This window comes from Protobothrops mucrosquamatus, unplaced genomic scaffold (assembly GCF_001527695.2).
Source record: "Protobothrops mucrosquamatus isolate PMUCROS unplaced genomic scaffold, P.Mucros_1.0 scaffold1731, whole genome shotgun sequence".
NCBI classification, from domain to species: Eukaryota; Metazoa; Chordata; class Lepidosauria; order Squamata; family Viperidae; genus Protobothrops; species Protobothrops mucrosquamatus.
In genome coordinates this window covers 220,970-234,640 of record NW_015387878.1, presented here as the reverse complement: position 1 = coordinate 234,640, position 13,671 = coordinate 220,970, and the positions used below count along the sequence as shown (strand labels likewise).

Below are 13,671 nucleotides of genomic sequence, written 5' to 3'. Positions count from 1 at the left end.
TCTGTTTCCAGGTGCCTCTTAGCTTAAGCTTGGCCTCGTTATGTTTACTCTTGCCATTCTCTTCTCTCCTTCCTTACAGTTGGGAAGGAACAAGTAAAAAAAGAAAAGGCAGACCTTGACATTACATGGAGTGTTAAAATCTTGACAGCCTTTAAAGGTGACTGCCAAGAGATACATAAAACTCTTAACGTATTGCTGCATCAATTATTCTGGAGATTTGCCAGCCAGATTGGAGGTTTGACTTGGGGATCAAGAAGCTTATACCCCAGACTAACAATCTGAGATACACAGACAAAACTACTTTTCTTAGTTAAACATAAAAAAGATTTAGAAAAGCCTACTCAGAAATTAAAATTAAATATTCAGGTTAATGTTAACTGTTAAGATAAAAAGAACATCAATCTACCATGCTTAATGAACTTCAAGGTGAAAAAAAATTAAGATGCTACATAAGTTTGTTTTTTGGAAGTCATGAAGTGACCACTTGGCCTCTCATGTCTGGACCGCAAACATCTGACAATCTAGCGTGACTACTAGACTACTAGGCAAGAAAGAAAAACAGAACTTCCATGTTTCTCGGAAAGTAAGGCCTACCCTGAAAATAAGCCCTAGCTTGATTTTTGGGGGTGGGCCTAATATAAGCCCTACCCCCAAAATAAGCCCTTGTTTTGGGGCGAGGCTCATACTTAAAAATCAAGCTAGGGAGGGGGTAGGGGTGTGGGTCTGCCCCACGCACCCCGCACCCACTTACCTTGCAACCAGGCCTCTCCTTCTTCTGCGGTGTCTTCTGCAGCCAGGCCTGCATTTCTCAGTCACAGGCCTTTCTGGAAGGCCTCTGCAGCCGAGAACCGAGCTATGGATTCAAGTCCTCTACAGCCGAGTTTTGTTCTGCAAGACCTCTGCAGCTGAGGACCGAGCTATGGATTGAATCCATAGCTCAGTACTTGGCTGCATAGCCCTTCCGGAAAGGCCTGACTTTAAAATGCAGGCCGGAATGCAACTGCAGAATGAAGCTGCTCCTTCGGCCCCAGAAGAAGTGGATCTGCTGGGCAGGGCTATCAATGCCAGAAGTAAGACAGCCCCCGAAAATAAGACCTGGTGCCTCTTTTGGAGGCAAAATATATATATATATATAAGACCCTGTCTTGTTTTTGGGGAAACATGGTATTACTTCCTCTTTTTCAGTCATACAGTCATGATCTGGATTTCTGTACCCTCGATTTTAAAATTAATTTTATTTTGCCATTGTAAAGTAAACAGTAAACAAACAAGCAATTAAAAAAATAGAAGAAAACAAGAAAAAGAGCAAAACACTCCCAACAACCACATATTTTTTTATTAGAAAGAGCTTCACATGAAGGTTGCAGCAATCATATCCTCATTGTAATCCTCTACCTATAATTTGTGTTTGAAAGCCCCTCATTCACAAATTGCAAATAGCATCAGGTTCAATTCCTTGAGGAACTGTGGCCATAGATTTATCTTTCCAAAGGTGAAGTTCGCCTATAATAGCCATAAGAACCACACAGAGAATCTGTTTCTATTGACCAGCCATTGGTTTGTAGCAAAGGCATGCCAGGCTCAATAAACAATCATAAAAGCTGGTCAAAGGCTGACTACTCTATCAAATATGAATAGTTGCTTTGTTCTGATATTGGAACGAAATACTTGAAATGTTTTGTTGGAAGGATTTGAGTCTCCAGTGGCATCTGCGGGCTGTTCATCTGTCCGTGAGAATGTGAATTGTATGCCCACAATGTTGCAATATACATAGAAAAGAGCTGATGCTTGATCACAACACCACGATGCAGCTTGCAGCACGGTGAACCTTCCCACTTGTCTGCTCCCTGAGGATGCTGCCAAGAATATCTCATGAAAGTGTCAAGAATTCTGCATAGGAAACAGTGGGTCTTTTCTTCCTCCAAAACTGATGGAAATCCACGTTAACTTCTATTTGCTACCCAAACTATAAAAATGCAGACAAAGAACGACTGACATTTTTTTTAAAAAAAAATCAAATACCCAAACAGACAGTAAAGTGAAGCATTTCTCTCTCACCTCTTCACTACCATGCTCTTAACTTTCCAATTTACAGCCCAGTGGATGTGGCAGGAATTCTTGCTGGGGGGGTTTGGCAAATGCATTTTCCAAGTAGCCATGGTTTAGATGAAGGTTTTAAAAACAAGTCAATTGCAGGGTGTCCAAATACTTGAAAGGCTTTGAATAAAACACTCATTTTATCTCAACTTCAGGACAAAACTCTGGAATGCCATGGCCACTGATCAGAAAATGTCTCATGTAGAATATTTTGTACCATTCCTTGTCGTAGTTAGATTATACAGTGGGAAAGAAAGTGAAACAGTCATAAAACAACCCTATTTTTTTTGTCCTAGTTTGTCAGGGCAATGGTTGCAGTTGTGATAACATTTGCCATTTGCTGGTTCCCTTATCATTTCTACTTCATTCTGGGAAGCGTCTGGAAGGAAGTCAACAGACAGAAGTACATCCAACAAGTTTATCTGGCTGTTTTCTTGCTGGCCATGAGTTCTGCAATGTACAGCCCAATTATTTATTGCTGTCTTAATCATAGGTGAGTATTGTGTAGCTTAAGAGACTCCACCTTCAGTGGGTAAAAAGATCTATCACCCAAGCACAGTACAGTATAAAATGACATACAGATAAATCTTCACTGGGACTTAAGCCATCACTCACACCAAATAACTTTTTTCTTTAACATTATTTTTTAAATATAAAAATATCAGTTTTACATTTTAGAAAGTGGCAAATGCTCAAGGGTAAGTTGAAATACAGGTTAGCTCACACATACTAAGCCAGAGTTTGATAAACAAAAGACGGTGAGCTAATTCCTATATAAAAATAACTCATGAATCCATGGTGTATAAGCCACAATGGCTGGATTCACAGGGTGCTAAGCCTGTTTAGTTTAGGGGGGGAGGTGTTATTGTTTGTCATAGGTGAACCCAAACACCATTGATATATTTGGATAATGAAGATAGTGAGGGTGAAAATGAATCTGAATAGGGGTGTGTGGCTGGAAGCTATGTCTAATTGGACATTTGCATTTTTTAAGCCTTTCTTTTGGGCATGTGGTTAGGACTGAAAACTCAAAATCTTTCAAAGACAAAATTGCTCCTGGAACGCATCCCATATTTCATTAACACTCTGCACAGGAAATATTTCTATCTGCACCAGGAATATCCTGTGGTATTTCTACATCCTTCCTGTTTGTCATGGAAATGTAGTATAGGTAGTCCTCATCTTACAACCATTCTTTTAGTGACTGTTCGAAGTTATAATGGCACTAAAAAAAGTGACTTATAGCCATTTTTACATTCAGCATCCCCATGGTTATGTGATCACCAACCTTCTGACAAGCAAAGTGAATGGGGAAGCCAGATTCACTTAGCAACCACGTTACTAACAATTGCAACAATTCACTTAACAATTCTGGTAAGGAAAGTTGTAATATCAGCTTAGCAACAGACATTTTGGGTTCAATTGTGGTTGTAAGTCAAAGACTTTTTTTTAGCAAATTGTACATTTATTCCATTCTGAATTTTGAGAGAGGTGTTTTAGTTTGGCAGGGAGAGAGGAATCAATTTCTTTGGAGGAAATGTATGTCTTTTGATTTTTGACTTGAGAGGAAGCTTATGGCTTTATTCTACCCATTCTTTTTCTCCTGGGCTTTGTGGCTCGTAGTAGCACAGGTCATTGCGAGGCCAATGTGCTACATGATCTTTACTTAAAAAAAAAAGATCACCCACCAGCCCTTGATCCATGATCTCAGCTTGACTTCAAAAGTATTCAGTGGGATATCAGTCTAGATCAGGGATGTCCAGCTTTGGCAACTTTAAGACCTGTGGACTTCAACTCCCAGAATTCCTCAGCCAGCATGGAAGTTGAAGCCCACAGGTCTTAAAGCTACCAACATTGGACATCGGTGGTCTAGATCTCTCACACACAGAGGGAGGATAGGAGTCAAAAAAGTCAAAATGGTGGCCCAAGCAAGTGATCAATGGCCAATCCTTCTTTATGAACATAATACAACATCTTAAAAGGACATGGGACTTAATTGCCAGGCTGGCCCTCTAGATTTTTCTGAGCCCATCTGAGCCCATCTGATTTTTCTGAGCCCATCTTCTGTAGCAAACCCGTTTGATTAGAGGTCAGGCTAGAGACAGACAGATGAGTCAGCAGAGAGGTAGTAAATCATAAAACTGTAGTGGAAAATACTGCAGAACAAATTTAAAGAATAGAAAGGTGTGGTAGAAATTAGGGGAAAAAATTGATGGCTTCACCCTCTCATCTCTGGCTTAGATAACATGCATTTTATTAATATTTGTGCCCCTGGCAGGTTCCGATCTGGATTCAGGATTGCTTTTCAATGGTGCCCCTGCGTCAAAGCTACAGAAAGAGACCGGCTTAACCTTGGTTATCCTGACCCTTATGGTAAATCCAAAGAGAACAAGCATCCAACCTCTCTCTGAGTTTAGTAATGTACACAACTAATCGCTTTGTCAGTTGCTAATATGTATTGGGTGGCATGATTTTTATCCTAAAGGCTTGAGTAACAGCTTCATTGTCCTGCTCTTTTGTTGTAGCATCAAAAATACTGCAATAGATCACGGCATGTTTGTACAGGTAATCCTCGATTTACAATCATTTGTTTAGTGACCATTCAAAGTTACAGCAATATGTCAAAAAGTGACTTATGATTGTTCTTCACACTGCTGACCATTGCAGCAGCATCAGAGTCACATGATTAAAATTCGGACACTTGGCAACTGGCATGTATATTTATGATGGTTGCAGGGTTGCTTAGCAATGGAAATTTGGGGCTCAATTGCAGTCATAAATTGAGGATTACCTGTAATTATTCTTCTATGGTGGTACTGCAGTTTGCCAGTCTGTGGTCCTTTTGAAATCCCTTTTTACATGAAAGATGATTGTTCTATTCCCCACAAAATAAGCAGTCAATGCATTTCCCCCCAATGTGTCTTGATAATTTGCTTGACTAATTTCTTGCTATAACCCCATTAATAATTTCACTGATATTGATATCAGTACCTCAAAACCAGATTAATTGGCAACCTAAGTTATTTATTGCATTTATAGTTATTCCAATATTTGTATACATTAAAGATAATTTAAGTACATTTAACTGCTTCCAATTTCACAGTTATTATAAAGAACAATTCAGAAATGGTGAGCACTTAACTAATAGAGACCAATAGTTAAGAGCCCACTCAGTGTATTCCTAGACATTAAATAGATATAAATCTACTGGTAATCTAAAATACATTTTCTCCCTAAAAATATTTTGATTCCATTCACCATCTTGGAGCTGAAGCTTTAGAATACTTAGATCCAGACAAATGTCCTCTTTAGAGAATCTGTCCTTTTAGAAAAAGCCTACATATACAGAATTTTCTCTACACATATATTGCAATAATCAAAACTGTGTTGTGGAGAATGTACTTATGGATAATCAAAATCATTCATCTCCTTTCCTCAAGAATATCAAACCAAATTGTAACAGAAATCGGAAGGGAGGGGCTGGAGGTCCTGAAAACTGGGGTGAGGAAGAATTAATGAAAGGGATAAAGGTACTCTTCAACTCAGTTCAAAGTTATGATGGACACCTCCCCCCCCCCCAAAAAAAGGTATCTAGGACCTGGATCTGAAGTTCTAATGGCTGCCATATGACCACATCTTGGGCAATCGGCAACTGGCCTGCAATATGGCCATTTGAAGCATCCTGGAGTCCCGTGACCATGGTTTACAACATTTTTGGTGGAAACCAGCATTTACTTGATCTGCAAAAGAGCACTTCCATAGCAAGCAATGGGTTCACTTAATGACCACCACCAAAAAAAATCATAAAATCGGGCAGTCACATGATGATTCACTTGACTGTAACTTACAATTAATTGTGGGCTCAACTACAGTTGTAAGTTGACGACTATCTGTATTATGGTCCTTGCACCCAATTACCTTGAACATCAGGTCCTAGGAAGATTAGAGGGATCAAATGCTATCCAAAATTGCCATCAGAACCTTCTATCTTTTACAAAGTTCTGCTCCTTGCAAAGTATATAGGGGAAATGACTTTTACTAAAGGGCGTAAGCTTTTGTTTATTAGATGGAAAAGGTGCTACTTGAGTCCTGTTTTTCTTTCCCATTGAAGTTATAACTGGTCCTCCCCTCCTTTGATCCACAACAAGAACTCCACAAGTAAAGATCTAAAAACTGGGCAAAGTGGGAAAAAAATTCTTCCTTATATTTCCCTATAATTGGACCAGCCCTGAAATTTCTTGGAAAGAATGAACATCAAATTTAACACTCATTACAGCTCAATAAACATAACAATAAGAGAGTGTACTGTGAGGCACGCTTTAAATATTTATTATAATTTATGAGGTAAGAATATTTCACTCAAGGAAGGAAAATTATTGATTTTATATAAACTCATTAAATAGTGATTTATATACTATAAAATAATCAAAATTGTTTTTAAATAATTTTTAGAAATAGCTTCTGTATCAAAGATTCCAGCAAACTGAAAAGCAGCACAAAATAAAATGCATTGAGATTTATTTTTTTAGGGAAAAAATAATTTAAAATGCTGGGAGTTTTTTTTTAACCCTCTTAAAACATTGGATCTGCAAAAAAAAAAAAAAAATCTTCAGGAGGTTGCAATCATTAGCAGCAACTGATAACTCACTATGTATATGAATTTGTTTCCCCAAAGACACATTTTTACAGCCTAAAAAATAAGCACCCTATTGAATGAATGTGTGTAAACATTACCAAACGTAAAAATTTCCAGATGGGCACAGATTTTGCAATTTAAACCAGGCAATTCAGTAGTGTCTGTCAGCATTAAAGCTTAAAGCCTTTAAAATGCAAAGTTTTTGTTCTGTTCTGAACACAGAATTCCAACTTATAAGGAATTACAATGAAGCCAGTGGGTTTTCTAGCTCTGCACAGTGAACAGCTGAGAACTTTTTTATGCAAAGCACCCACTTTTGATTTTTTTTCTTCAACGCTGAAGCTGCAAACTATAACTATATAAAAACAAGCTATCAGTGTAAACATAAATTCATGCCCAATTTTTGAACCTGAAAGAAAAAGAACATATTTGCATGTCAAAATTCACTCTGAAATCCAGGACTTTCTCTGAAGATTAAGCCCAGGAGAGATTTGTTGACTTAACACTTCAGTTTTGCAACCACATGTCCAGGATCTGAAATATAGCAAGTTCTTCTAAACACGTTTATCGAAATTCAAAATTGGCTAGATTTGTGAATTCTTCAAGGAGGCTCTGGTCTAAAAATTTGGGGAAAAAATATTTCTTCTTTGTTTCTCTTGCATTTCTACAACCTAAATACCTCTTTCATTCCTTTGTAAGAAAGAATCACCAGACACCAATAGACACACTTCAAAATAAAGTTTAATTATGTCACAAATATCCACTTTGCACTATGTAGTATCATCACTACTGGTAGGCAATATAAAAAGACTTTCCAGCATAGGAAAACCATGGGAATCATGCGATCCTTCAGGAAGACGTACACACGCACACACACTGAAAGCTGCAAAATACTGGGCAAGACTCATTTTACCATAACATTCGATCACAATGCACCAAAATGTGTACTGAAAATGCTTATTAGAAGAGAAGGCAATCCGAATCTTGAGATTTAAAGTAATCCAATAAGCTTGCTTTATTTTCTTTATTGTTGCTGTTTCTTGTTGCCAATGATGTGATCAATATACTTTCTTATTGGAATGGAGATAGCTGGAGAGCCTCTAAAAAGACCAGCTGACCCCTTCGCTATTTGGGTAATTACTAACAAGAGAAGAGAGTTGTCTCTATAATCACGCTCTAGTTTAAATTTCAAGTCTAGGTCAAACTACGAGATCTTGTAACTGTGATATCCATCGTTTGCGGATTATTTTCTCTGGTACTACCTATATCAATATTTTTCAAGTATCTTGGTAAATCGCACCAAATCCAATAAATAAACCAGAATAAACCAGGCCTTGAAAGATGTTCCTAAAATTGTTAAAGAATACCTAATTTCCCACATGCCTAATTAACTACAAGCAGGGCTTTTTTTGTCATAGAACGCCCAAAATGGAGTTCCGGCACCTTTTTTGGATGGAACCTTATAGGGTAAGCAAGGAAGGTTGTATGACGTGTGTGAATTCTGGCACCTTTTTTTTTTTTTTTTTTAACAAAAAAAGCACTGACTACAAGTGTGCATTTTCAGAAGTATAACTGGTGCAATTCAGCTCCATAAAGATCAATGTGATTTCACAATGAATTCTGCTACTGTAATCACCGTAGAAGGTAAGAGTGTATCACATTTTCCCATCCGATTCTTTGGCTATAGCGAAGTTTTGTGATTGTGTAAATGCTGTCCTACAGAAGCATCAGAAGTAGGAAGCCACTCAAATCTTTTCAGTGTCCTGCAAATTTTAGAATAATGTGTCAGACACCCTGGGCTATAAGAGAAAATCAAAATGGTGGTCAGGTCTGTAGTCACTGGTATCTTCAGTCTAAAACAGTGTTTCTCAACCTTGGCAACTTTAAGGTGTGTGGACTTCAAGTCTTAGAATTCCCCAGCCAAGCAAGAGTTGAAGTCCCCACAACTTAAAGCTACTGAGGTTGAGAGAAACTGCTCTAGAGCAAAGGCTAGACTGGATTATCCAGTGGGATTTTGTTTTTAAAAAAGATGTTAGCCAGGACCAAACAATCAAAACCCTACCTCAGGGGTCTTCAAACTTGGTCCTTTTATGACTTGTGGACTTCAACTCCCAGAATTCCTCAGCCAGTGTGCCTGGCTGAGGATTTCTGGGAGTTGAAGTCCACAAGTCATAAAAGGGCCAAGTTTGAAGACCCCTGCCCTACCTCAAAAAAAGATGGGGCTTCAGTTCTGCAGATGCCTATAGCTTTGGCTGTTCGATGCAAATACTGGCTGTACACTGATTTGGTTCTTCTGGATGTGCATCTGTGATATGGATCCGACAGAAAGTCAAGTCTCTGCCCCCAACACCACATTATATTCTCCCATGCAAGCTCTCACGTTTCTCCCAGAATTTACGGCCTTAATAAATTGGAAATGGCTCTCAGCAGGACATAAAATAAGGGAATTCCAAACTCTTTTATTAAAGGGGGGGGGGGGGAGGGAGAAACCTGGAAAATAGCAAAGCTAATATAAAGGCAAAAAGCATTTCTTAGAACTAGAGATCTGGATCACCTTTGATTTTATTAATAAAGACTTGCCTTTTGAAATGGTTCGTGCTTTACTTGGAATTTTGACATTGATTACCAAAGCTAAAAGAAATAGCAGTGATAATTGACAAGTGAGGAGAGGTACTGGTTGATTGATTAATTGATCTGTGCATCCCTTGGTTCAGTGCAAACAGAAGAAAATTCACATCATTAAGGGAAGTCTAAGACCAGAAAATTCAGATGCTACCAGACTGCTGTGGAAACTCCAAGATGGGTGAGGAGGGAATAAAACAATATTGGGTGAAAAGTTCAGGTGGGAATTGCTACATTCATTTTGCATAAGCATTTGTTTCATATTCAGCACTGTTGGTGGTATACTGGTTTAATGTGGACACAGTAGCAGCCTCAAATAATATATACTTGACATGGTACCACCACCTGCTCTTGCTCATGTCAATTTTTGGCTGTAATTTTAGAACCTCAAATCATAAATTAATTCCTGACATTTGTTTAAATTATCCAATTTTTTTTCATGATCTACAGATGGGGAATGTACTAAATAGGCCAGAAAAAGACACATGCAGACAAAAGGACCCCAAGTGGAAGATATTATCAGCAACAGCATACTTAATCAGCATTCTATTTTTTTATTTTACTTTTTTTTTCCTTAAACCCCAACTCTTCCACCAAGCAGTGAATTCTGGGCTCTCCCCGCCAGTTCAGACTACAGAACTGCTGCTTGTCAAGAAAGTGCTTGGAAGTCATAAGCAGCCCAGGGATCAGAGGTCAGTTGTGCTCTGCATCGCGCAATCGGCATCCCACCGCAGTGATGAGGGCGGCTCCTTTGCCGCTGCCGTCTTCCGAAAGCAGGAATGTCACGTTGCATTTGGGTGCCAGATCCTTTACTGTTTTGTGCATGAACTTTGAAAAGCTGCAGAAAACAGAGAAGCGGTGAAAAGTCCTTCTTCCACCCAACTGAAAAAGGCATCTATCATCTAAATAGGCTGGATGGGATAGGATGGGATGGGATTGGCTTGCAGCCGGTGGGCAAAAACAGCATCTGTGGGAAGGTCAACACCTGCCCAGTGGCAGGTGCAGTGGGTGCATGAGAATCCCTGCTCTTTCCAATCTGTGACGATGTCACTCATGCACAAAAGCAACAAAGCATCTATTGCAACACAACACCTTCCATTCCGGCTCAACTATAGGCAGGAAATTTAATTTAATTTATTTATTTATCACATTTCTATACTACCCATCTTACTTAAGTGACTCTTAGGAGAATGACCAAGATGTGGAAATGTTTTTCCTACATTATGGCTAAAACGGGATGCTTATGTAAATGCATGGCCATGCATATTACGTAGAATAATGTCATATACATTTTATACAACAGCCTTCTCCAACCTGGTGTTCTCAAGATGGGTTGAGACTGCTTTTCCTAGAACTGCCAACCAACAATCTTGAGGGAGGCTGCTAATACAGAAATGTCTGGCAGAAACTGTCCAAGGAAAGCCAGAGGCACAGATTGACACATGCTCTACGCACAATCTAGGATGTGGCTGGAATAGGCAAGCATTTCTTTTCATTCACACAGAAACAAAACTGAACATCCTGTCGAATTACATACATCCCCCACCCTTCATTGGTCACTCAGAAAATAATGCTGGAGGAAGAGAGTATACAGTAATCACATATACCGTATTTTTGTATTTGGAAATAAATGTATTATTTATTTGTTGAATTTATTTGCTGCCTATCTTGCTTTATAAGGAAGAAATTGAAAGGAGTATAAACAGAAATAAAATAGAATTCATAAAACAAACAATGAAAAACGAATACAATGAGAAATACATCAATAAGATGACCAAAAGAGGGATGGGTTAGGTAGAGAGCAGGGAGGGGAGGGGAGAAAAGATTATAAATTTTATATACTTTAATTATAATTTATGCACATATGCATATACTGCATATAGGAAGAGTCACTTGTGGTGAGATGGACAGCAAATAAATTTAATAAATAATAAAATAATAATAAAAGATGGCACAACACAGGAAGAAAAATTAATCTGTGATAGCTTCAACTCAGCATGTCAACCCTGAGCCTCTAAGAAGAGTTCCATCTTGTCAGCTCTTACATCCTCTGAAAACCGCAAAACTCACAATGAACTGTCAGAACATCCCATGTTTGCATTAACATACTGTACATGATGGTAGTGGTTATAAAGCAGGGGTTGGCCCTTTATGACTTGTGGACTTCATTTCCCAGAATTCCTCAGCCAGGCACGCTGGTTAGGAATTCTGGGAGTTGAAGTCCACAAGTCATAAAAGGGCCAAGTTTGAAGACCCCTGTTATAAAGGTACTCGGAGCCTGAATTACGATATTTAAACCATTCAGAATCCAACACTTGCTCCTTCCTACCCAGACAAACTCACACAAAATACTTACTGTGGATGAAGTTTGTATAGTGTGCCATCTACGCCCACGGTTACGTCCAGATGCTCCAAGCCTCTGTTCTCCCTTATTTTATCTACAACAGCAGCCATTCCAGCGCCACACAGCTGAGCTGCTCTCCGCGACACAGCTCCGCATACTGCCTTCACAATTATACTGTCATCGCAAGTGCTATTCAGGCCAAGCTGCTGGAGGATGGTACGGACCTGAAGCAACGCTAACCTATCGCTGTTGAAAAAGGGCATGAAGGGGGCGGAGTCAAGTACTTGAACAACTTTCCAAAGTTAAGCATCTCATTTGAGGGCGAAACTAGCTCGGGGATCTCTGCCTCATTTTCAATATTAGGCCACATAGATTTCACTGGGGAAAGATTTCACATCTGGAGCATCTTTGCAGGCAACATGCAGACCCTACACATTATCTATTCTGCTAATGCAGGGGTCTTCAAACTTGGCCCTTTTATGACTTGTGGACTTCAACTCCCAGAATTCGCTGGCTGAGGAATTCTGGGAATTGAAGTCCACAAGTCATAAAAGGGCCAAGTTTGAAGACCCCAGCATTAATGTAATGGTACACAGGGATGACCTTGGGACACAGGAGGGAGAGTTGAAGACTGGACAGGCAAGGTGTAAAAGGTTGTCTCAGTCTACAGAAAGAGGGAAGGTGCAAGGGTATGTTTTAGAAGGGCCCCTCTCTGGTTTTCTAAAGTAGAAGGAAAAGAGGGGAGAAATACTTTCAGTTTTGCAAAAATCTGTTAATGTAATCTTTCAATAAAGACAGGGCTAGTGCTTCTGGTCTGGGCTACCTTGCAGGGCTAACAGCTAAGGCCAATTTAGCCAAAACCATAAATCAGGATTCGTTTAATTCCACATAAGCAAGATGTTTTTATTTATCCAGCATCATTTTGAAATCTGGCTCAGGAATTCTGGGAGTTGAAGTCCACAAGTCATAAAAGGGCCATTGTTTCCCACCCCTAAGCTAGAAGATGAGGGCAACATATTAATGTGAGTTTGTGAAGAAAATGTTAAATGAGATAGCTAAGGAAAAGTAACTGCTAACATATATGGAGATAATAGCAAGCTCCATTCCAGATATATGCACACTTACCTCTCAATCTGTGAAAGAAACTTGGTTTCAAAAATGCCCCTAGTTTTCAGTGTTTCTGAAATTTGACCTCTGAAGAGGAATCCTCTTTTTGTGAAGTCAATCAAAATGTTACGGACAATTTCCCCTAAATACATTCCACTGATCATCTTCTCATACCTACGATCATGGACAAAAATACCGGTTCAGAAACACTGTTAGTAAGAATGACAGAAATTACCGGTAAGTGTTTTTATAGGGAACCAGATTTCTTTGGGAAAGATGTTATAAATATTGGATGGCTTAAGTAGAAGTGGGTCAGTCAGCTCAGAACCGAATGGCAACAGTCTGCAACAGATTCCCTGAAAAGGGGACACGCAAGCTTCTTTCTCGTTTCTTGTAAGAAAAAGGTTTTAAAATTTTACTGCCTTTTTCAGAAGCATATTAGGGAGGAGAAAGAAACTGTTGTAAGCCGAGGACTACCTATATTCTTCCTGATTCAAAAATCCATGTAATCTGAGAAGCCATGTCCCATGTGCCTTTCACATCTGTTAATGTGTATGACAATCCTTACATTTCACACATTTCCAATCTCCTCTGATTTTTCCTATGCGGGTAGTTTTCATTTAGCCACAACAGATTCCAGCAACTTGATCATTAAACACTGTGCTCTGGAAGAAAAACGATGACTATTCTTACCATATTACTTCAGCTTTGCTTTACAAACCTGTCAAGGTCCTGGGTGCAAGAATTAGTCGCAAAATTACATTTTCATCACTATCAGAACTGCAAATGGTCACTAAATGACCGATGTATTGGCAGAGTACAGGCCAAAGGAAGGGAGGAAAGAGAAAAAGCATGCTTTCCTCCT

At 39.1% G+C, this 13,671-nt stretch overlaps 2 protein-coding genes across 3 annotated transcripts in view; one reads left to right on the top strand and one right to left on the bottom strand.

Annotated features, from left to right (window-relative positions):
- TACR2 (tachykinin receptor 2) overlaps nt 1–4,662 on the top strand; it is a 21,886-nt gene extending 17,224 nt beyond the window's left edge. The window contains exons 4-5 of the mRNA XM_015822964.1: nt 2,394–2,590; nt 4,376–4,662. Coding sequence (XP_015678450.1) covers nt 2,394–2,590; nt 4,376–4,508 — 330 coding nt within the window. The 3' untranslated portion in view covers nt 4,509–4,662. The remainder of the gene's footprint in view (nt 1–2,393; nt 2,591–4,375) is intronic.
- Nucleotides 4,663–9,212: 4,550 nt separating this feature from the next.
- The window catches only part of HK1 (hexokinase 1), a 59,683-nt gene continuing 55,224 nt past the window's right edge, over nt 9,213–13,671 (bottom strand). For both annotated transcript variants that reach the window (XM_015822970.1, XM_015822969.1), the window contains 3 exons: nt 12,825–12,980; nt 11,712–11,945; nt 9,213–10,193 (listed from right to left, as the gene is read on the bottom strand). In XM_015822970.1, coding sequence (XP_015678456.1) covers nt 10,049–10,193; nt 11,712–11,945; nt 12,825–12,980 — 535 coding nt within the window. In that variant the 3' untranslated portion in view covers nt 9,213–10,048. The remainder of the gene's footprint in view (nt 10,194–11,711; nt 11,946–12,824; nt 12,981–13,671) is intronic.